Genomic DNA, 23,245 nt, shown 5'->3' with positions numbered 1-23,245 from the left:
GACTGTTTCACTGCAGTGTTTATTTTATTGTTGACTTGCTGTGGAAAAGGGTTGAGCATATAGACCACAAAACTGCAAACTGTTATAGATTTGGGAAACTTTGCTTCCCATTAGGATTGGTGCTTGACAGTAAATGATATTGGGATATTACATTTGCTCCACCTGGCCTATGTTTTAATGTGCATCCTTCCTTTGATAATCCAGGCATTGGTTATCTCGGAGGGGGGGGGGGAATCAGATAGACTAATATAATTAAAGAACCTTTTTCTTTCCAGGTTAAACCCTATTGGGATACCATTGTAGGGGTTCCGGGACTAATTCTGGAGTTTCTTTGTTCCTACAATAACTGCATCTTTGATTAGCTGAGGTTTCTGATAAACACTGACACCGCTGATTTATTATCTACTTCTTGGTTCCCAAGGATACCGTGCATGTTCCAGTCTACAATATGCTGTTCCTAACCTAAAGGTGAATGTTTCAAAATACCAGTGTCTCTTCTATTCTCCATGGGTATTTATCTTTTTTTCATTCCATAACCTGTATTTTAGGCAGCTTTCTGATAATAAATCCTTTCTCTGATGCAGCGTGTCTCATTCTTTCAATTTGACTGGCTTTTGCAAGTCTTTTCTTGCCATATCAAATCAAATCAAACTGAAAACCTTTGGTTTCTTGGTGTTCTCAGGATGTCTCACATAGGACATGGCAGCATGGGGGTTTCAAGAGCTCTGATTCATTGATCCAGCAATCCCCACAGGCTATTAATATTTTCATTATTATTTATTAAATTTATTTTAATTTTTTAAGATAGATACATATATTATTATTTATTAAATATACAGCCCTTCATCCAAAGATTACAGGGCGGTTCACAACATAAAAATACAAAATGAGAACACAAAATACATAATAAAACACAAAGAAACCAATAACTACCCTCCCAGAAAAAATATTTAAAAATTTGTAGAATGTTAATTAGCCAAAGGCCTGGTTGAAGAGAAACCTTTTTGCCTGGTGCCTAAAGATATGTCATGAAGGTGCTAAGCAAGCCTCCCTACCATTCAGCAACAGAAACAAGGTGTGGCCATAGTTGCAAATCTGTGCAAGGAATGGACAGCATAAGCCAGAAAGAATAACAAATATAGCTGGTTGATTATTAATATTAAAGTAAATGGCTGATAAATACTTCTTGCTTATAGTGCATCTGTGACACATGTGTAGCCAACATGGTGCCTTCCAGATATTGTTGGACTATCGCAGAGCCAGCCAGCACACTCAGTGGTCAGGAATGATGGGAGTTGGGAGTCCAGCAAAATATGGAAGGCCTTGGGTTAGCCACTGCTCATCTATGGTGTTTCACAACACTGGCAATGTTTGGTTCAGCTGTTGTCCTTTGGCTTACGCTTAGCCCGTTTTTCTTCTCCAGCAATGAGTCCTCATCCTTCCCTTGATCACCATCAACATGACTAACCAAGGTCCATCAATTTCAATCTGAATCTACTCTGAGTAGAACTCGGTTGGACACAACATCCCATATTAAGGATTGCTATCTATTGGGGACCTGCCTCAGACATTTAAGAACTACAGGTGCTTTGGCAAATATAACACCAATTGGCCAACCTTGCCCTAGCTTCTTCTCTTATGACATCAAATGACAGTGCAGCATGTCAGAAATGGTCAAATCTCACGCATCAGCTGAGAGCATGCTGGACATGAACAGGGATTTGTTTATTGGGGAAGCTGCCATTTGGCTTACGAACGTATTTGTGGGCACTCCTCATAGCAGGAAGAATTACCTCAACTAGGTGGAACAGTTGTCTGCTAAGATAAAAGCAACTACTCCAGTCTGGGTGACTGAATAAATAAATCTGACAGACTGACGTGCCCAGACTTCACTGCCTCTGCACAGGGGAGCCTCTCCCATCCTCTGCAGGCGAAAAAAGGGAGAGCCCATATGTTTTTTTGCTTCAAGACCCACCCTCTCTTTAAGCACATCAGGTTAATTTTTGAAGGTGTGAATAAATCTCAGGCTGATTCTTTTGACAGAACAAGAAAGTCTCAGGGTTACCCACCCATCTCTGCAGTCTGCCCTCCATTCACTCTTCCCCCATAAAACTGTGTCATGCTTCATTTCAGCTACTGGACACTGCGATCCAAAGGCTCCAAGTTGTGGTTTTACTCCTATCAAAATGTCCACCAAATGGTGGAAGTGTGTATTGAATAGCTGGGTTGGTGGTGAAAGTATGGCCACATTCCTTCTTAATGAGTACTTAATTTCTAAAGAAGAAATGCTGAGGCTCAGGTCTGTCTGGAAACAGAAACATCTGATCTGGAAACTCTTCTCATCCTGGTTGTGTGGAGGCTCCCTCTTAGTGACAACGATCCGAATCTGTTCAGTAACACCTCTTGCCTTTCAGGAACAGACCATGGCACTGAAAATAAATGCTGATGCTAAGCTCTGGAACAAACAAAGCCCTGATGCCCTGTCCATTGGTACACATGCAAATAGGTGTGAGGTGGGGGTGGGAATTGGTGTATTTCCGCTGATGTCACAGGGGGAAGCAGTAATATTCTCATTGTGCTTGCTGGAGGGGGAGACATTTGAGGCAGTTCCCTCCCAAATGTAAGACTGTACGTTCCCTAAACTTAGTCCAATACTTTCTCCACCATCTTGGCTGTCTGTTGGTACATCTTCCACCAGTAGGAGCAAAGCTGAGAAAAGATGAATGAATACCTTCAGGCATGTGGTTAGTAGATCCTATTCTATAACAAATCTATCCACTACTACAGCCAATTCCACTGAGTACAACAGACAATGACATCAGTGGCTTGCTTTCAGCTAGAGTACTCTGTGCATGCTACTCATGTAAATAGGTTCCAGGGCCATTTGTTTAGCCCACCACCAAAGATGCGCAGCATCTCCCAACCCCTCACCCGTTGAAGAATAAATGTCTAAAGCAAGGAGCCTTTTCTCTTCCTAGTGGTTCCCCATGTGTTTTAGTAACAGGGTTTTAAATCATGCAGGCAGCTTACATAGACAGAAAAGACTTCCTGATTCAAACATCAGCAGGTGAGGGGCCAGCAGGAGCTGTGCATCCTCAGAGGGGGGTTAAACAAATGGCCCAGCAGCCCCTTCATATCTGTGCTGCCCTCTTAAATGAGTGGCACTTGAAGGGGGCTTGGTATTGACTTTTGTTTTAATGCAATTTCCCCGAGTGTGAGAGTGTGTGTGTGTGTGTGTGTGTGTGCATACATAAGCCCCTACTCACCAATATACATCTAAATAGACAGATCGGTAGGTGCAATTGTGCTCTGGAAATCTGTGGTCATGCTCATGCACATCTTGTGGTTCTAGGTTCCTTGAAAGAATGACGTGCACACATTTTATACAATTTGCGGGGTTGCATCCGGTATCGGAATGTGATTAAAGGAGGCATAATTGAGGAAATAGTGAAGTGTAATGTTCAGTAGGGTTTTAATATGAACTTTAAAAGAATTGTGTTGTTGGAGAGAAGCAGCATGATGCTTCCTTATTGAGAAAGCTCCTGGCTTCTCAAGCTTACGTACAAGTTCCTGTGTACACCGACATACAGATGGAAGCCAGTAGGAGACATTTTGAGCTAATTTTCCTGGAGTATGATGTTACCCAGAGACATCAAATTGTCAGTATTTTGAAGAACCACAGATGATGGGCAAACAGCTGCCAAAACCACATGAAGCGTGAGATTTCTTTTGAAGAGTCCAGACCTGGGCATCTTGTTTTCTTTTACTGCTGTCCAAAATTAGCTCCGTTTGAGTAAAAGAAATCAATGAGGAGTGCAACCACTTTTAGTTTAAAGCATACATTTTGACAAGGAGCATTGATGAAAGACTTAGGAATGTTTGCACACAAGATACCATTGAGATGTGGCTGCTGCTTTTGGCAAGCTGGTTATAGAGTTCATGGGAAGAGCAGACAAAACATGCCTGTTAGAACACTTTCCACCCTTCCCCCACACCCGTGTCCTCTTTCAAACAGAAACCACACATGTGAGTGAGCTATTTGCCTACAGCAAGATATGGACATACTGCTGCCTGCATAATAGCACTGCATCATGGATCCTGCATTTATGGAAGGCTCTACTGTTCAAAGTCATCCTCTTGGATAACATGCAGCCAGATGGCCAGGTGCAATTTTAGTGGGCTAAAGAGTGAGAGTCCAGTTCTAGTTGCTGTAGGTTTTAATTCCATCACACTCAGCTTGCCTCATAGGCAGAAAAAGGCATCATTAATTATTACAGGCAGCCTTTTGTTCCGGTGTCCTTGCAATGTGGCATTCGTGAGCTGGCCTCTTGTATCACAGCAATGGCTGCGTTTCAGTGGAAACCAATACATGTGCTCAGCGTATGCTTTTTAGAGGTTATACATTAAATTATACTGAAAAAATGGGGGGAATTGATATGATCCCTCCCCCTTCTTAACACAGTTCCTTTTGGGAAGAAGCTGAAATGATTTATCGTTGTCTTGCTGTGACTTTTCCCCTCTTCCTTCCTTCTGTTCAACCTGTGCAGCCAGCTACGCTTGGTGTTGAATAATGCATCATAGAAAAGAAAAGAGAATGCATCACCAGTAACACTGATATTGTTGCACACAAGTGTGCGGCACCTTAAATCAGACCTGAGGGAAAGCAAGTGCACTTGCTTTTATTGGAATTCAGATTTTATATGGCTCTTCTCATGCCATCCAATTTGGGTACGGCAAGCCTCTGCATTTCACATTGTCTCAAATAGGCCACTTGTTTGTATGTATGTGCTCACTCTGTGTGTGTGTGAGAGAGAGAGGGGGGGGGGCTCTAGTTTAAGCAGGTGCAGAATCAGGATATTTCCCCCCCCCCCCATGAAATTCTGAGGACAGTTATTTGATTCTTCTTCTCCACTGCAACAAGAAAAGTATGCATATATGCCTGCATGCCTTGTTTTAGCGACATACACACACACACTTTCGATAGTAGTTTATGTATTCGGGTTTTTGGAGTTCAACAAACAGCATTACTTTGACCTCCCTGTGCTCAAATATTGTCATTTATAAATATAACATACACAACCAGTTGCATTCACAGCAGGATTAGGGCCTGTACAATGAAAAGTAATTTAATCAACACTATGCTGAAAATTTATGAACTATTACCTTGCAGTATGACGGACAACAAATAAATCAGTTTATTGCTTATGCCCACATTGTATTTTAATATTACTACCGAAACTTTAGTGAATATTAGCCTTGTGCATCTTAGATCAAAGCAGTGTTATAATTGGGGTGGCTTGACAGCAGACAGACCGGCAAGAGCTAAACTTAAGAGACATAATTCAGCTGAACTAAGCACTTTTGAGTCATGGATTCTGTTGAATCATGCACACTTTCTTTTTCGTTTGGAGTACCTCTAACAGCGCAATCCAATACAGGTTTACTCAGAGGTAAGGCCCATGTATTCAATAGTGTTAATGCATAGACAAGGACTTAAGATTGCACCCTAATTTTCTCATTGGATTTTTCTTCTTATGCAGCATCCGATTATCCGTGGAGTTTGGAAGGCTTGTTATCATCCTTTGCCTGCAACACTTTGCTTACACAACCCAGATGGTTTCCCAAAATTGTTTCTTATCTTTTACAAGCACCCATTAAGCTCTCATAGTGAATCAGATTGTAAGTCCATTTAGCCCAGCACTGCCTGCTGTCTTTCACAGCCCTGCTACTCCAGATCATTTGACAACAGATGCTGTTGATTGAACCTAGGCCCTCTCCAATACTTCTGGCATGGATGGCTGAACCCTACACAATGCTTCCATGTGAAGACACTCATGATTCCTTTTAAAGGTCCAGCATATGTTCTGAAAGTTGCTTTAGAGCAAGGGTTAGGGTTAGGTGGGGTGGTGGGATCCATAGCTCTCCAGGTGTTGCTGGACTCTAGCTCCCACCAACTCCTGATCACTGGTCATACTGGCCTGACGAGAATTGGAGTGCAACAGCATCTAGAGGGTCATTGCTCCCCTGGTTCCATAGATCTACACCTCTACTTCCCAATTCGTAGAATAAAAATAATACTCCACTGCCAAAGTCTCACATTCTGCATCAGATGTGCATGGTGTTGCTTGTTTATTTGAGGCTTCTTTTCAGGAGATGCTGAGTGCAAACATTGAACAAAGTAACAGGTGTTTATAATCTTTATGTCCTAGGGTAGCTACAAGAATCACAGGATTTTTAATATTTGTGCTTAACTAAGTAACACATGGTGCTGCTTTTTCACTGTTTGTGTGTGTGTGTGTGTGTGTGTGCGCGCGCGCACGCACACACACACACACACACACAACGAATAAACAAAATGCAATTGTTCTAATGGCTAAGCTAGATGTTCTTCAAAATACTTAGCTGCCACTTAAATCTGGCAGTGGTGCATTGAGCTTCCCTTCCATAATGTTCTGCAGTTACCCATACCCCATTCGGGTGTCACCTGATCCTAAACTCATTTACTAGTAGGGAGCAATGTCCTTTGAACTCAGTAGGTCTTACTTTTGAGTAAACATGGTCAGGATCCTACTGCACAACTGATTTGTTGGGAATGCTTTTCCCCCACTTTTTGCCTTTCTTATTTTACAACTGAAGGTCTTGATCTTTCTGACATTTTAAGTCAATTTCTCACTTTAAAACACATTCTCAGAGTGAATTTTGTGATTTTTTTAGGACAGGTGTTACCTTAGCAGATTTTGTGTATACAAAGGGTGCTCTTATTAAAGCTGCAAATATTTTGTGCTTTAAATAAGTTGGTATTAAACTGAAGTCAGTTCCAAGAGAAGTTGAGTTCCATAACCTGGGTAAACAATGCTCACTATTTGCTTTGCTTCTGCTGGCTGGGAGGAAAGCAACAGCTTAAGCCCCCTGCTTTGGCACCAGAGATTTCACCAGGCTTATATTGGAAGCCTTAACAGCTAGAAGGCAGTTTTAAAAATAAATAAAAGGTGAGAATCTCCAGATACTGAATTCTGTTCTTGTGGAACCGCAGAATACACACAGCACACCGACTATTACTATATACAGTTTGTATAGCTGATAGACATTTGAACCTGCTGCAAACTGGTAGCAAAGGGGTTGCCAGGGAGGCATTTTGGGGCAGAAGGTGAGGCCCTCACTCAGCAGAATGAGCAGAAGGGCTCATAGAAAGTACAGCAGGGCTGGCGTACCACATTTTGAAGTAAGCAAAGTAATTTACACCATAGAAAACAAGAATAGAGAACCCTTTTCAGCCTGAAGGCCTTGTTCCCTTTGAGGCGACCTGCTAGTGGTGGCTGAGGCCAGCAGCAAAAATGGGAGGAACAACAAATGTAAAAGTTACTTTTGTGCAGTGGGCTAGACAGACACACACACACACACACACACACACACACTTCTCTATCATCTACCTTGAAAAGCAGGAGGCATCTGAGTTCAAGGACGCATACCAACCATGCAAAAATAATCAGTGTAAAAGTGAGAATTGTGACCTAGAGAACTATGAGGACCAGATTTGGAGGCTTGGAGGTTCTCCACCCCGATCCAAAGCATGTGTGTGTGTGTGTGTGTGTGTGTGTGTGTGAGAGAGAGAGAGAGAGAGAGAGAGAGAGAGAGAGAACACTCATTAAATTGAAAGTCTACATTACCTCACTGCACCACTTACTAGCAGACACTTCCACTGTTATGAATGACTGAGTCAGTCTATAACTTTTGGAGGGTTTCACATAATGATCACACCTATGCACCAAGAAAATGTAAAAACATAACCAACTTCTGGAAATTCATTCATTCAGACCATCTTCCCCAAGTTATCTTGCTAACACCAACAGCACCAGCAAAATCCAGGAAGCATTTGGAATAATCTGCTCCCTGAACTTATGACAAGCTCCATTCAAGTGAATGAAAGCAATGTGGGGACTAGAGTTGTAGGCTCACCACAGCAAAGATTCTGGATCTGCACCAGGCCCTAAAGTGCCCTATAAACTAGTGTGCTGAAAGTATCAACACAGCTTGAAAATTCTCATATTTTTTCCTTCTTCCAAAGAGGATATTAGTACACTTTAAAAAAAATCATGCTCCAGATAACACTTACATCATTCTGAAAAAGCGTAATGTTCTACCTGCGGCTACTTAGCTGCTTCTGCTACTTTAGACTTCAGTGCACTACTGGCTAGATGCAATTCAAGCCATGCCTGGTTACTACCTTCTTTCCAGAAGGCACTGTGCCACTAGCTACATAGGGAATACTCTTGTGCCAGCAGTAGAGAAACCAGAAGGAATTTTTTTTTTAACCTGGCCCTGCATTTACTACATTCTCTTTCAGCGTCACTCTCACTGCTCGTTTCTTCTTGTGAACAACTGGAGAAACGGGCAAACACAGTTACAAATGCTGCCGCTTGGACACTGTTCTTTTAAGCCTCTTTGTTTCTTGATTGCACGCATTAAAGGGGATATCTGCAGGTCCAGAAGCTGGGGTCTCTGTTTTCTTTTGTTAGCATGTCTTTGCATCTTCTCCTTCCATCAGGAGCAGGGAAGCATGCCAGTTCCCAGGCGATGTCCTCACACTTGTTGGCCGTATGTGCGCTGGCAGAGAAAAAGCTATTCAGTAGGTTTCCTCGAAATCTGGCCTTTGAGCAGAACCAAACATTGTGCTGCGCTTGCACAAGGGAAGCAGAAATACCTAGATTTAAGAGCTTCCCAATATGTTATGCAAACATGGGATTCTGGAAGGCAGCCAACAGCACAGAGTCAGTATTCACTGCCGGCGCTCTGTAGCAGCATTAACTGTGGTTCCTAAAGAGAGGCCATGCACAACCCCTGACTCAGCCAGCAAAACAGGGAAAAGGAGTCATGCAGGCCAACAGATAACTTGCCGCATCAAACACCACCGTGTCACTTCCAGCCCTTTTTTAGTGCAACCATGAGTGATGGCGATGTGGAGCTCGTTCCTTGATCTTCTGTACATAAACGCCATCCTGTAGGACAAGGGCAATAGCAAGCAGTTGCGGAAGCCAGGGGGGCATACTGATGGTGGGTAGCTCTCTGGAAAGGGAGCAAGGGCTGCCTTTTGACCTTCAAATCCTAGTCGTCCTATACAACAGGATGCCCAGCAGATCAGACGGTGTAAGGTCCACAGGTATTATTACCCTTTGAAGTGCTTTCCCTCTGCCTTGCTGGGATTTGCACATCGTGTTTCTTGTCAGTGTGAGAGGCGCACCACGCAGCACGTTGCTGATGACATTTATCGGATGTACTCGTCTTCAGAGATGCTGGACGTGTCTTCATCCGCGCTTTCCTCTGAATCTGGCAAGTTGCCCCAAAGCAGTAAGTTTGTACCTTAAAAAGTAAAGGTAAAAAAAATTCCATTGCACTCTCTCTGACCAGGATCTCATGCCAATGAAGCAAAACACATTGCAGAAGGAAACTACAACCCTAGCCATAGATAAAGGCTAATAAACAAAGTAACATGAACATGCAATTTAAGCCTATAATTCCACCTCTGTATTTAAATACCACATTCTAGAGCAGGGCTGGTCAACCTTCCAGCATCTAGGTTCCTATAAACCAGGGGTAGGGAACCTTCTGTAGCCCGAGGGCCATGTCCCCTTATAACAACCTTCTGAGGGCCTAATTAATGCTAGTGGTGGGTGGGGCAGTGAAGCAAAAGTGGGTGGTAAAATGACTGCAAATCTTACCCTTTACACATTAAGCTACATTCCAGCCATACAAAAGCCAGAGGGTTTTACAAACCATCCATTATCACAGCTGATTTCCAGCCAGGCAAAAGTACTCAAGAAGGGCATGGGTCAACTTTGTGGAGAGTCCTGAAGGCCAGAGATAGGCATGGGTGGTTGCATTCAGTCGCTGTGCCTGAGGTTCCCCAACCCTGATATAAGAGAATTTCAGCAAGTTGTAGCTTCTTATGTCACAAAGCGGAAGAGCTTTGAAGAGCAACAACTACCAAAATCTCCTCTTTTTTCCTGTTAAAACAGGTTTGGGAAACCGTTGGCCTTCCAGATGTTGCTGAGCTGCAATTCCTGCCAACTTAGGCCACTGGCCCGACTTGCCAGGGCTGATGGGAGTTGTAGTTCAGCATCATCTGGTGGACCAAAAGTTTTCCTCACCCCTGTTAAAAGATAGGAATGGACCAGACTTTGGATGCTGACTCCAGGCAAGTATACCTGAGAGACTCTTCTGGTTGGTTGGCCTCCCACTCCACTCAGATCTGCACACTGTTGCTCAGAAATGAGACTATGGCGCTATGATTCTATGCTTCTGTTATATATCTGAGGCCTTGTTCTCAAACATGGCAGTTCAAGATGGTTTTTGCCTGAGTATTTATCACTTCTTTTTAATTCATGCTTTCCCCCTTTGGATTGCTATTTTATGAACTGTGAGCTCAGATCTGGTGCTAAAAACAAATTCCTGGGCTGAGTGCTTGTGCTCAGAGGCACCCTGTTCCTTAACTTGGAAGTGTATAAAACCCTTGAGTATGCTGACCTTTTAATAAAAATTAAAGTAGGTCCAACAAGCCTGAAGTATGTCTAACTCTCTTGGTATACATTTTCTAAGAGGCACCCAATTCACCATAGTACAAGCTTTGGAATAGAACACTCCAAGGGGATAAGAACAATAAACTTTGTGCGTGGAATGAAATTTTCCATACCGGAAGAATCGAGCCTGTTGATTCCAAAAACAGTCTGGCTGTGAAACATCCAGAAGTGCCCATTGTTGCAGGACAGCAAACAAGGTTTGCATGGAGCGATCACATGGTATCCTACGACATTCCCACTAGAAAAGCAAACAAAGAGTATCTGACACACAGGTTCTTAGGTGAAAGAGTAGACAGAAGAGTAAGCTCTAAAATCAACAGTAAAATGAATGTCCTCATGGTAAACAACAAGTTAATAAAACAGGATCCCACCCCATCCAGTAAAACTAGTTGTGAATGTTTGACTAAATACTGAGCAAGATGCCTTTGGGAAACAGTCCAGAAATAGCCTGTGTGTTCAGCCTGAAACTTTCTTTTTAACCCCCAAATGGGCATCTATATTATGAATGTATTAACAGATGTTGCCTGTTCTTAAATATAAAACCTATTTTACAGAACATAAGCTCACCTCATATCACAAAAATGGGAAAATACTGACCTACTGATCCCTGTGGCTCTAGAAAGCATGGGATAGAATGATTATTGATGTCATGACAAATTCATACAGAGATGACTAAAACCAGGACCATTTTACGATAGCTGATAGTTAGATTTTTAGAATAAAAGCCATTAAATTAAAGAAAATTGAATAGATATGAATCTATACTGAACTTCTCTACAATTTCTCTGATTTGGGGGTGGGGGACACAAGCCACAGGGTAAAATCATGATTTGCTAATTATTGTGCTGTTTCATGAATATCTAATAAGCGGCCACAGAGATGGCTATCTTCTGCCCCACTGGCAATCTAGTTACCTTGATGTGTGTGGTATTGTAGTCAAATTCCTTTGGGTTTATGTATTTCAGTTACTACTGCCCCGTCCCTATTTTAACCCTGTCCCTGTTCCATCAACAGCATACTGACATGCAGAAATTAGGGAGGAAAAACTCCTTCCATCTCTGCATAATGAAAAACTTCACCTGCCACATTTCTGCCTGTCTGCCTGCTATTAAAGCACAGAATGAAAGCCAGGAGAAAGGTGGGTGAAGATAATACATGCCAATAACCTATTCTGCTTTGTACTACCATAGTTTTGGAAATCCTGAGGATATCAGAATAGTCCAGTCATCCCAAGTAAATTTGGGAGCTCTTTATGCCAACCATTTTATTGCTGGAATTTATCCTGGACATTGTCAGCCAAGGATTTCTGTGATGATTGATAGTTAAATTCAAACGAATGTTAGATAATCAGGTTCACTTCAGGCTCGTGCACACAAGTGAATGAAGAGGTAGCGGCCGCACAGCTGTTCAAAACACTATGCTAAGTTAAACTGCAGCATTACTTACTTACCATTTCAAACAGGCCACATTCTTCAGTTTACATTTGCAGATTTCTGTGAAATAGCAGTTTCCAATGAAGCCAACAGTACTGGGGGGAGAAATAGACTGTAGGTAGTTAAAAATGAACTTGATCACAGTTTCACAATGTGAAGTATTGTAGCAATAAAAGTTCCAGCAGAAGGCTATTCCCTTTGTTTATTGTTAGTTTACAAATCTATATGTGCCAACAGCCATTGTAAACCTCTCTTTGCTAACAGCCATTGTAAGCAAGGCAATATACGACATAACTGTACATTGATCCAGCTTTTAGTTTAATGAGTTTTGATAGGTAGTCTTTTCCTTGCATTGTCTCTTCAAAAATGATCGAGCTGAGTTGCCTGTTGGAGAAAACACTTTAGCAACCCCTATAAAGTTGTGGTGCCCGTGACTTATATGAAATGCTGTTTCCCTCTAATTAAGACAAGAGGCATTCGTTATTGGCTCCTATGTTGCAAGGAGGGGCAACTCTTGGACCACGAGATGCTAATGAATTCCAAGTCTTATCAGCCTCAAGAAACATGGCCAATGGTCACCACTCGACACTCTGCGTAGTAGTGTAGGGAGCTGCAGGAGACAGAGAGGGACAGGGAGCAGTGCCCCCCCCTTCTTTCTGTGCTCGGCATGGAAGAGTCCAAGTGTCCTTCACAGGCAGAAATACAGGGGGTTGCTGGAGGGACAGACAAAGTGCTCTATCCTTGTGCCTCTTAGCAGTCTTCCCACCTGACTAGGTAAGTGGTTAAAGGGAAAGTTTGGATCAGGCTATAATCCTCTTCATATTTACCAGAAAACAAATTCCAGCCCACTCAGTGGCATTTACTTCCAACTAAACATGCATAAGATCACATTGTAAGAAAGCAATTTTCTTCCAAAGTGGGCCTGGTTCTGAAGCAAATTTTCCTACAAAAGCTCCATTAGTTTAAAGGATTGCACCACATGACAGTAAGAGGTTTCAGGATTGTTGCCTAAGCTTGCAAAAGGAGCAAATCAGATAAGAGGTCAAAACTGCCTTCAAAAACAGCTTGAACCCTGTAGTTCAAGCCATTGTGATCATTCCACAATAGCAAAGAGAATCACTATTGCTCTTTAGTAACAATAGATTAGTCTGCTTCAACCCTAAAAACATCTCCAAATTGTGTGACCCAGCCTCCTGGTGTAGCCAGCCAGGTGGAAGAGTACCAACCACTGCAATATGTTACCATAGAGCTTCTGTCCAAGAATTAGTCTGTTGATATTTGTTACTCAATACAGCAATTTTGTTTCTGCTTCTCATGATGAAGCAGAGGGAGATGTGGGCTCTACAGCCAAGCGTGACCATTCCATCAGCGTTGCAGCCCAGAGCCACTTTACCTATTGCTAGCCATGAATCATAGCAACAGAATGAGATGAACAGGTGTAGAAGACTTATTAAGAGTGCCGACAGCATCCTGTACAACAGAGGAAGCGACAACCAATCATTCCATCGGCACCTGCAACTGAATAGTTTTCAACAACCATTAATCTGTGTTTGCTCTTGGATGTGTGTTCCTTTGCTTACAAATGAAGCAGTCTGATCATTACTGCATTCCTGACAGGATTAAACAGTTTTTCTGTATAATTCACAGCAAACAGACCTCTTCCCAGAGCTGATCTATATTAGACAGAAAATTAAAAACTATCCCTGGGAGTTGCCATGGTAGATAGGATTCAGGTGGCAAGCAGCTACGACCAATAGTCAGTTATAGTGTTGCCATTTTTTATTTAGAGTTTCAAAATGTAGATGCTTCTCAACACTTAAGCTCTCCCTTAACCGCTCAGCCCTAACAGAGTACAGTACCCGCAGCTGCCATGCTAATCAATTATTACATTATAAAGAAACCAATCATGATAAATAATTTCCCGAGGCACTAAAACATAGCTTTCCTTTTAATATCTCAGTTTGAAGTAAGAGGTTTGCTGAATTCCATTAACACATTTCTGTAATAGCAATAGTCAGCATTGTTTCATTGTTCAACATTATCATAGAAATGCCATTTGTAACCACACAGAATAAATTCAATTAAGGTTTTGTCAGTTACTTAACATTTATACCATATAATATTGAAGTGTGGGGAAAGTCTCAGCTAAGAAACATTTCTGTCATTTGATTAAAATATATATTTACTTGTATTGAATGAATCTTGATGTTGGCTTTTGGAAGACTTTTAATTTCAAGCTGTTTTGTGCCATTTTTAACAACTCGTTTTACACTTTGCAGTTCAAAATTATTTTACTCTTTGATTTTATATTTGCTCTCTTGAAATCTGTACATTTCCCAGAGCACTGATATACAACTATTATGTATGGGGCAGGAGAAATAATAGCTCAGTACTAGAGCACAAGCTTTTCATGCAGAAGAAAGATCCCAGGTTCACTCCCCAGCATATGCAGGTAGGGCTAGGAAAGACTCTGAAACCCTAGATAGCCACTGCCCATCCTTATAGACCGGTGTTGACCAACTGTGTTCCAGATGCCCTCTCATTGTGACCACTGACCATGCTGCCTGGGGCTAATCAGAGTTGGCTACCTTGGTGTAGACAATACTGAGCTAGACCAATGTCTTCTACGTCTGTTCATCTCTTTTGAGTCCATATAACACAGATTCCTATGTATATATTAAACAATAATAAATTTCCAGTTCTACCCACCTGAAAGCCAAGTGGAGTTCCCTTTGGCCTTGTATATCAGGCATCCCCAACCTGAGGCCTGCCCTATGATTTGGCCTACAACTCCCATGATCCCTAGCTAACAGGACCAGTGGTCAGGAATGATGGGAATTGTAGTCCAAAACATCTGGAGGGCCGAAGGTTGGGGGTGCCTGTTGTATATCTTCTCAAATAAATTACCAGCAGTACTGGCTGACCATTTTACTCTCTGGGAACTCAGTTAATAATGATAGTAAAATTTAGATTCTAAAGGGCTGTCAGATGGAAGAAGGAGAAAGCTTGTTTTCTCTGGTTTTGGAGGGTAGGACCACCAACCCTCTTTGGTCCTTGTTGCCCACACTAATGGATTCGAGTTACAAGGAAGGAGATTCTGACTAAACATCAGGAAGAACTTTCTGACAGTAAAAGCTGTTTGACAGTGGAGCAGATTCCCATAAGGTGGTGGACTCTCCTTGGAGGTTTTTAATAAGAGGTTGGGTGGCCACCTGTCATGTATGATCTAGCTAAGATTCCTGCATTACGTTGTTGGACTAGATGGCCCTTGGGTCCCTTCCAACTCTATGATTCTATTATTCTATGATTTGTCAGAAACATTAAGCCTTCTACCCCCAAGTATAGGCCATCTTTTTATCCATATGAATTACTGAATGTGCAACCATATTGCTGAAGCTTGAGTAAGGCACGCTGATGGCACTAGCTCTCTGTGACAAAAGTTCCATTAGTTTAGGGTTCCCTTAAGAAGTTTTGATTAAATATGATTATGATTTCCTATATGTACATTATATTAATGTTGTCACCAATGAAACTTGCCGCCTTCTTCCAACACTCCTTCCTTCCTTTTCTCGTTTGAAAGTTGCACTTTGATTCACCATCACTGAGGATGTAGGAAAGCAGATACTATGTCTTCCTGTGGTTTATACAACACCCCCCATTGTGCTTTTGACTGTTACCACAACAAATACTGTAGACCAGAAACTGACTATTAAGAGAAGTGAAAGTGACAGTTCTAGCATACTGCCACTAAGTTCTCCTACTGTTACAGCGTTGGTGGTGCTATTCTAATATTAGAATCATGCCCCGCTTTCATAATTTAAGATGATTAAGGAAGACAGACTACACAGGCTGCTGTGATTTCCAGAGCTGAACATAACAGAAGTTGTGCAGGCCTGCTTTAGAAAGCCCATGTTCTGAATATTTTATTTTGACCTCAAGTCTTGGCTTCTGCGTTTTTACAAAACGAAAATACTTTCCTACATTATGGCAGATATTATAAGGGCTGTATGCCACATGAGTGCATGAAAGACCCAGAAGGACAGAAAAGGTTAAGACATACCTCTTTTCATAGTCCATGCACACATGTGAGTTAGGATAGCAGCCACAGCATCAGCAACCTCTCAGATCAATTTAGGTGATTGTAGTGTAGTGTATTCTGCCAAGACCCTTCATTAGTACTATTTTTATTTATTGCATTTATACCCCACTTTTCCTCCTAGCTCAAGGCGGCATACAGGGGTCTTCCTGTGCCCTTTTCAACCTCACAACAACCCTGTGAGGTAGATTTGGTCAAGAGACAGTGACTGGCCCAAGGTTTGCCTTTATGGCTACTTTGAATTTTGTGTGCCAGATCCTAGTCCAGCACCTTAACCATTACACTATACCGAGTTAAGAATGAGAAAGACCACCAAAACTGGATCTTAGATCTAAAGCAGATCTATGGTTCAGGCACAATGGAAGTACAGTGGTACCTCAGTTAAGAACTTAATTCATTCTGGAGGTCCGTTCTTAACCTGAAACTGTTCTTAACCTGAGGTACCACTTTAGCTAATGGGGCCTCCTGCTGTCGCTGTGCCGCCGGAGCACGATTTCTGTTCTCATCCTGAAGCAAAGTTCTTAACCCAAGGTACTATTTATGGGTTAGCGGAGTCTGTAACCTAAAGCGTCTGTAACCTGAAGCATCTGTAACCCGAGGTACCACTGTATATCCTTGAAGTTGATGTTTTTTAAAAAAATGTGTGAGAGATGCCAAGCAAAATACTTACTGTGGAACAGAAAATTACAGCCAATTCAAGATTCTCTGAGTCTCCTTGTGTTGACTCACCTGGTGGGAGGGATGTCTGTGGAGTAGAGATCTGTCTCTGTGTCAGCCAGGAGAACAGCTTTCATGCCCCGGGAACTTAGCACTTGCTGGCAAAACCTGCAGCACAGCACAGTCACACATCTGTCTGCAAAACTGCAGCTGCTGGTGGACATGGCAAGGCCAGTATGATCCAGAGGAGATTCCAGGGTGCCCCTGTGCTTCTTTCAGTAGGGTAGAAAAATAATTTGTCTTCCCGGGCCAGCAAGGTCTTTCTCTCCCACAGGACTTACTGGCACTCTTAGTTTATCAGCTTTGACTACCAACCCTCTTCGTTCCTTGTTACCCACACAGATTAAAGCCCTTATCAAGTGTGGTGATGGTCCGTGCAACCTTCTACTGGAAGCTACCTAATCAGCATTAAACAATATTAATTATTAAATTGAGGGAGATTTTCTCCCCCCCCCAATCCAAGTCTGTTTCCCTTATTTAGTTACTATCTATTTCTTCAAATTTATACGCCCCTTGATTGCAAAGAAAAAAGTGATATACAAAAAGATAAGATAGTAAAATCAAGAAAAATTTCCGATATTTTAAAACATTCAAAAAGTTAAAATGCTAGAACTGATTGAAATCCACACCAGGCATTTCTAAGCATCTGTGAAGGCTTGCGCAGACAAGAACTATTTTAGCTTGCCGCGAAAGGAATACAGCGAAAGCACCTGGTTGATATCAATTGGCAGGGAGTTTCAAAGTGTAGGTGCTGCCAGCACTAAACGGTATAGTTCTTACAAATGCGGAACGGGTGTTATGTGGCACCTGCAGTAGTGCTAATTCTGCTTTATTTCACTGCCTACACCCCGGGGTCCTTCTTATCATTCCCTCCTCGCCAACCAAGAAACATGCCCGCCTCCCAATTAATCCTACTGCCCCCAATTTAGGATTCTTTAATTCCACCTCAGCCACTCACTGACTGACTCCGGATTCCCCCTGCCTCCTGCCAGCGACCCCAACCTGGACGGCTCCTTTCTTTACGTGCGCGAGGGATGCTCAGAAGCAAGACCTCGCGTCGCCTCCCAGTCCCCTGTCAGTTTGAATCTGTGGCTTTGCCTCCCATTGGGGGAAATCTGGCCCGCCTCCGGCACCTGATTGGTAAAAAAGACAACAACCCATGTCTCCCCGCTTGCCATTGGATAAACTGACCATCTCTCGTTCCTACCTACGTGCGGGGCATGGGGACGCGCCCCCTTGCTTCCCATTGGTCCACACGGGGCTCGTATTTGCATGGCCCGCCCCTTCGTGGTCGCCACCCACTTCTGTCCCCTCCGAGCATTCTGAGTGGCCCCGTCTCCGTCCTGGGTGGGCGGTGCCAATACGGAAAAGTGGCGGGACCGAGGCTGAGGAAGGAGGGAGGCGGGGCGCGGCTATTGGCTGGAGCGCCCGCCAGCTTTCGGAACCTCCCTTCCCGATTGGTGCTCCTCTGTGGAATGGGCGGAGGCGCTGGAGCGGGGCTGTGGAGGGGAGCGGACCGTGGGAGCAGCGGGTGGCCTGAGGAACGCGCCTCATGGGGGGAAAGGACTCGCCGTCCGGGCAGCAGCACTGCAGGTAACAGTCGCGTCCGGGACGGAGGAATCGGAGTGAGCCCGTGGCAGATTCCCTGCGGTAGATCCCCTATCCCATAATATCCCCTTAGCGGGATCCGCCCGCCTTTTCCAACTTGGCTGCAATTCGTGTAATGCTAGCCTCCCGCCAGCACAAGGAAGCCCACTCCTTCCAGAAGGCTGTACAGCAGCCGTCTCCATCCTATAATACTCTTCCCGCGCGTGTGTGTCTTGTCTGCCTGGTTCCCTTGGTAGCCCGCAGCGAGCACAGGCGCTCTGCTGGAGCCGTCCCGTGCTCGAGTCCACCGGGAGAGGGTCGGTGTCCCATCCATCCCATAATATTCCCCACTGCGGCAAGCGGGGGGTGGGGGGAGCCGGACTCCCTGCATCCCGTACTCGCCCCGAGGGAGAAGCATTCCTCCACAAATAGCCACAGCCCCGTCGAAGCCCAGCTCTTTTTAAAGGGATCCTCACGCCATCCCCGGAGAAGGCAATTCTCTGCGCTCGCAAACGAGCCTAGAAGCGGTTTCATTCCAGATCAGACAGTCGGTCCAAGCTACGAAGCTCAGCGGCGTCGACACAAGCTGGCAGCGGCTCTCCCAGCTTTTAGGGGGGAACCTTTCCTTCCCGGCCCTACCTGGAGACGCAGCGGATTGAACCTAGAGCATCTGGCATACGAAGCGTGTGCTCTGCGGCTGAGCGAGGATCCTTCCCGAACTAAGTTCGCGATACTCTGATTCCCAGAAGATAGTCCCATAGCAGTGTATTCCTCCTTCTCAAATATAGGTCTTAGTTGGTAATATTTCTGGGTGAGCAGCTCCTGTAGAGGGATTCACTTGCCCCATTAAGCTAGTTATCTAGTGTTACTTGCCAGACAATAATATACCTACCTTCTCATCCTCCCAGGCCATAAACCCTTTTCCTAGTCTGATGCATTTCCTCTTTACATCATCTCCCTGAAAAGTGCAGCACCAAGAAGGAAAGGCAGGGCTGGATTCCTAACTTCCCGTAGATCAGATCTGTACACTTACTGTGATCCACCAAGCTGAATACAGCTCACCACCCATGTGCAATGGTTTGCTATGGACTCGATAAACCTTCTGGTTTTGCTTGGGACTATTGGGCGGGTGGCAGATGCCAGATTCTCAAGCACTTGAACCAACTAATTGAATGTTTTCAGCTTGGTGGGTCACAAGTTGTGCAAGCCTATGACGTAAATAAGGACAGAGGAAAACAGCATATATCCTTCAAATGTTGCTGCATTTGACTTTTGAATTGAACAGCTAACTTCTTGTAAAGGAGAAAGCACAGCCTTGAGCTTGCAAAAAGTAAAGGTAGCTGTATTGTACCATGAGAAAAATTCAGAAAGTATATTAGCACAATACTTTTATTAGGCCAACCAAAATATCACAAAATAGTGTGGAAGGTTTTGAGTTCTTCAGAACACTACATCAGGGTAGACTTGGGATGGTGGCTATGGTTATGCTTCTTCTTCCCAGCCAGTCTTGTTGGAATCTGATAACATCTATGGCACCTAAAATGCCTCATTGAATGTCTGCTGTCTATTTCCACATTCTCCCTTGAGACTCTCACTCATGGGCATCGCCATCATTAATTTTATTCGGATGAAGAATACTGGATAATTCGAAAGCTTGCAAACTATTTTGTGATATTTGGTTGGCTTAGTAAAGGTATTTCCCTAATATGGTTTTTGACCTTGCAAGGGGCTATTGGGATGGACTATAAGGTTTTAGTGATTTCTCTTTGTATTTCAGGGAGGGCTTTAAATGTGTTTGCATAGTTACTTCACAGCTGGCTGACAGAATGTGCTAGCACTGGGCAGAAATATGCCAGATTTCGATTGTGTTTTCATGCTCTAGCTCTTAATCCTAACTCCACTTGCGTGGGAATAAATCCCATTGAATTTAGTAGGATTTACACCAGAGTAGACATGGTTAGGATTACACTGTTATTCCTTAGTCAGTGAGCCATTACTATTTCCTGTCTGCTGGCCACATTGTTTCTCTCTTTGGATATGGATCCAGGTTTTTCGAATCCCCTTTTCTTAACATTTGCTGCCAACAGTAGCTTGTAATTCAGAAAAAGAAGTTTTGTCCTTACTTTCCTCTTCTTGCATCTCTCTTGCACATAACTGCTCTGTTTCTCCAGGCTCCAAATCAGCTTTGATGTCTACAGCAGATACATGTATCCCTCCCTCCCTCTTTAATTTGCCAGCGTTTTGGGGTTCAATCCTCTAAAATTAACAATGATGATAATAAAAAATAATACCTAAAGCTGGTCTGTTGGCTGGACCAAGATCTGCAGCTTTAGCTACACCAAAGGGGATTAGTCTTGTTTATACAATGGCTTGTGGATTCATTTTTGAGCTCCTGTAGTTCAAGTAATTTGAGGATTTGGGTCTGACTTCCCTTTTTAGTATATCATATTGCTCTGTCTCCAGTTGCTGTTTAAACTAACAAGAGGGAACACAAAACTGCTTTTGCAGGGGCTGTTTTCCTTTGTCTCCCCATCTCCCCATTTTCTTGGATTTGGGAGGTTCTAATGATATTAACCCCATCCCCCCAGCTCTCTACCTAAAATGTAACTATTGTACCCTTTTCTTCAATTGGAGGCATTTTTTTAATGGTGCAGTTTGAGTAGCTTGCATTTGTACTTTGCATTTCTAGCTTTCAATCACATTTGTTGTTTTGTATATGCCTGTAACTGGTTGAGAGTCAATTACGTATTTGAATTTGCAGGCAGTTGAACTGAAGAAAGTGACTTTGGAGCTTTCATCTCTTCTACCATTTGGGATTTAATTTGCATCATCTCTGGCTCTATAAAAAGAAAAAGAAAAAGTCAAACCCACACACAACATGTTGTTGCGCAGAAAGACTTCCACTCCCTGGCTGTGCTATTAATGTTAGCAATCAGGAAAAGCCTTTGGGGGCTGCAGATTCTCTGTAGTCTGATGCTGCTGCTGCTGCCGCCACCGCCACCACCACCACTGCTGCTAAGGGTTTTGGTGCAGGGAATCCAAACTGCTGCCTTTTCTGTCCACTGAGCTCTTCACATCTGCATGTCTCTGCTGCTCACACACACTCCATCTCCCACCCTCTCTCCATGGACTGATTGCTGTTGAGGGAAGACGAGCCTCGCCAAGTGATTGTTTTTGGGAGGAACGCAAATTGCATTTATTTTGTCGTATTCTGGAGGATCTGCTCTGAGGATAATCTCTTTTTTGCTGGGGGGGGCAAGGAAAACATGACGTCGCCAGCGAAATTCAAAAAGGATAAGGAGATCATAGCTGAATATGACACTCAAGTCAAAGGTAAGCGTATATATCTATATATATTCTTTAATGTGAGCATGGTGTGTTTCTCTGTGTGTTTCAGCCTGCAGTTGCATATGCAGGCGCTCATGCTACATTTTTGGGTGTGGAAGGGGAAAGCATTTGCAGATCGCTAGGAATTTGCAGTGCTTCTCTATAGTGCAATGTTAGAAGGGATTGACAGTGATTGTTGCTTCTTTGGGTGGGTTCTTGGTGTATCCACCCCACTATCTTTTTTATATCTAGCTTTCATTTTATGGCAGTTTTTTGCTTGCGAGTAGGCTAGAGGAATATAGAACATACATTTGTATTTTTTTTAAAATCAATTTTGATTGTAAATGCCCCCTTCCCCTGGGGAAATGTATGTATTAGCCTAAGAAGCTTTGTTGAATTTCAGCTTAGAGGAGCTCTTTTACAGCTGTATGCACCAAAAGGCTTTCACTCTTCATCACCGCCTTCTGTGTGTGCCTGTTCTACACACCTCTGGCAGCTGGTTGCAGTGCCCTTCAATTGAAACTGCATAGATTCAATGATAAAGTGTTTTGGTGATTCTGTGCTCTTTTTGCAAGATGTCCATTAAAGGCTGTGCCATGTTTGCAATGGCAACAACTTGATAGGCGTGCTCCATGCAAAAAATACCTTGGTGACATTAGGCAAGTGGGTTTGGTTTCACACCCTCACATATCCTGAGTGACACAGTTAGGAGACGCTTGCCTAACCCTTTTGTGTCTGCAGAGTTTTCAGCATTACTTCATACATGTGTTCATAGTGAGACCTCATTCCTGCACGTGTATAGCCTGACACAATGCTTCTTGATAGGGGAACTTTGAAGTAGTCATTTTAATGAGAAGTCCTTGATCTGCTTGTCTGTGGAGGATGGCATGAGAGAGTGATTTCGAGTTTGTGGAAAATTAACTGGCTTCTAATTGTGAACTACATGTGCTCAAGGGCTTTTCTGCTCTCATTTAAGTAATTGCAGAGCTATTGTGGATTCGTGGCCTCTTGATATGATATGATCTGAGAGAGATCACTGTTTTCACCATGTTTTAACATACAAAAAGCAAGACTCTCTCTCTTTTTTAAAGGTTCTGCTGCTTGGACTAAATATGGCTTTTTAATAAAAGTGTTCTGGGATTCCTGGGTTGGAGGCAGTAGCCAGTGAAAGCATTTTTGTCTTCCACTTCTCCCCCCCCCCCCCAATGGTAATGTAATCTTTTGCTTGGCCAAGCTAGCAACCAAGGTTTTAGGAATTCCAATAGCCAACAGGAGGCATTGATTCAGAAAAGCATGGTATCCATCCAGCAATAAATTGCTGTCTGGGCTGGAAGAGTAGGTGGTCTTAAAAATGCAGTTTTCCAAATATATGTAGAGACTTGGATTTCCTTTGTTTCAGGATACAGCAGGGAGGGTTCCCTCTTCCAGCTTGTTGAAACAATGCAAAAGGCATTTGTTCTGTTCTTAGTGACTCAACCTACTGCTCAAGTATTGTAGCTTCCATTCTACAT

The 23,245-nt window shown here is 43.3% G+C and overlaps 2 protein-coding genes across 19 annotated transcripts in view; one reads left to right on the top strand and one right to left on the bottom strand.

The window, feature by feature from the left end:
- Positions 1-6,093: 6,093 nt before the first annotated feature.
- FAM72A (family with sequence similarity 72 member A) lies at positions 6,094-19,544 on the bottom strand. Of its 12 annotated transcripts, none has more exons than XR_014512207.1 (5): positions 16,833-16,928; positions 12,025-12,102; positions 10,688-10,812; positions 9,168-9,357; positions 6,094-8,604 (listed from the first exon to the last, which is right to left on the bottom strand). XR_014512207.1 is itself a non-coding variant. In XM_083444588.1 (5 exons), the coding sequence occupies exons 1-5, from the start codon at positions 19,305-19,307 to the stop codon at positions 9,263-9,265; spliced, it is 402 nt and encodes a 133-aa protein (XP_083300714.1). In that variant the 5' UTR covers positions 19,308-19,544; the 3' UTR covers positions 6,094-9,262. The 12 variants fall into 12 exon arrangements, 11 of the variants coding, with proteins under 11 accessions (XP_083300714.1, XP_083300721.1, XP_083300716.1 ...); XM_083444588.1 differs by adding an exon at positions 19,300-19,544 and having other exon boundaries at positions 6,094-9,357; XM_083444595.1 differs by adding an exon at positions 19,300-19,543 and having other exon boundaries at positions 6,094-9,357; positions 16,833-17,218.
- SRGAP2 (SLIT-ROBO Rho GTPase activating protein 2) overlaps positions 18,155-23,245 on the top strand; it is a 191,042-nt gene continuing 185,951 nt past the window's right edge. For 4 of the 7 annotated variants that reach the window (XM_083444265.1, XM_083444264.1, XM_083444261.1 and 1 more), the window contains exons 1-2: positions 18,297-18,413; positions 21,169-21,740. In XM_083444265.1, the coding sequence (XP_083300391.1) occupies positions 21,674-21,740 (67 nt within the window). In that variant the 5' untranslated portion in view covers positions 18,297-18,413; positions 21,169-21,673. Of the gene's footprint in view, positions 18,454-21,168; positions 21,741-23,245 lie in introns of all 7 variants that reach the window. The other 3 variants (XM_083444268.1, XM_083444263.1, XM_083444262.1) reach the window with 3 other exon arrangements.

This window comes from Podarcis tiliguerta (genome assembly GCF_965153285.1).
Source record: "Podarcis tiliguerta genome assembly, chromosome: 6".
NCBI lineage: Eukaryota > Metazoa > Chordata > Lepidosauria > Squamata > Lacertidae > Podarcis > Podarcis tiliguerta.
The sequence above is the reverse complement of the archived record's forward strand: the minus strand, read 5'-3'. Positions and strand labels throughout refer to the sequence as shown.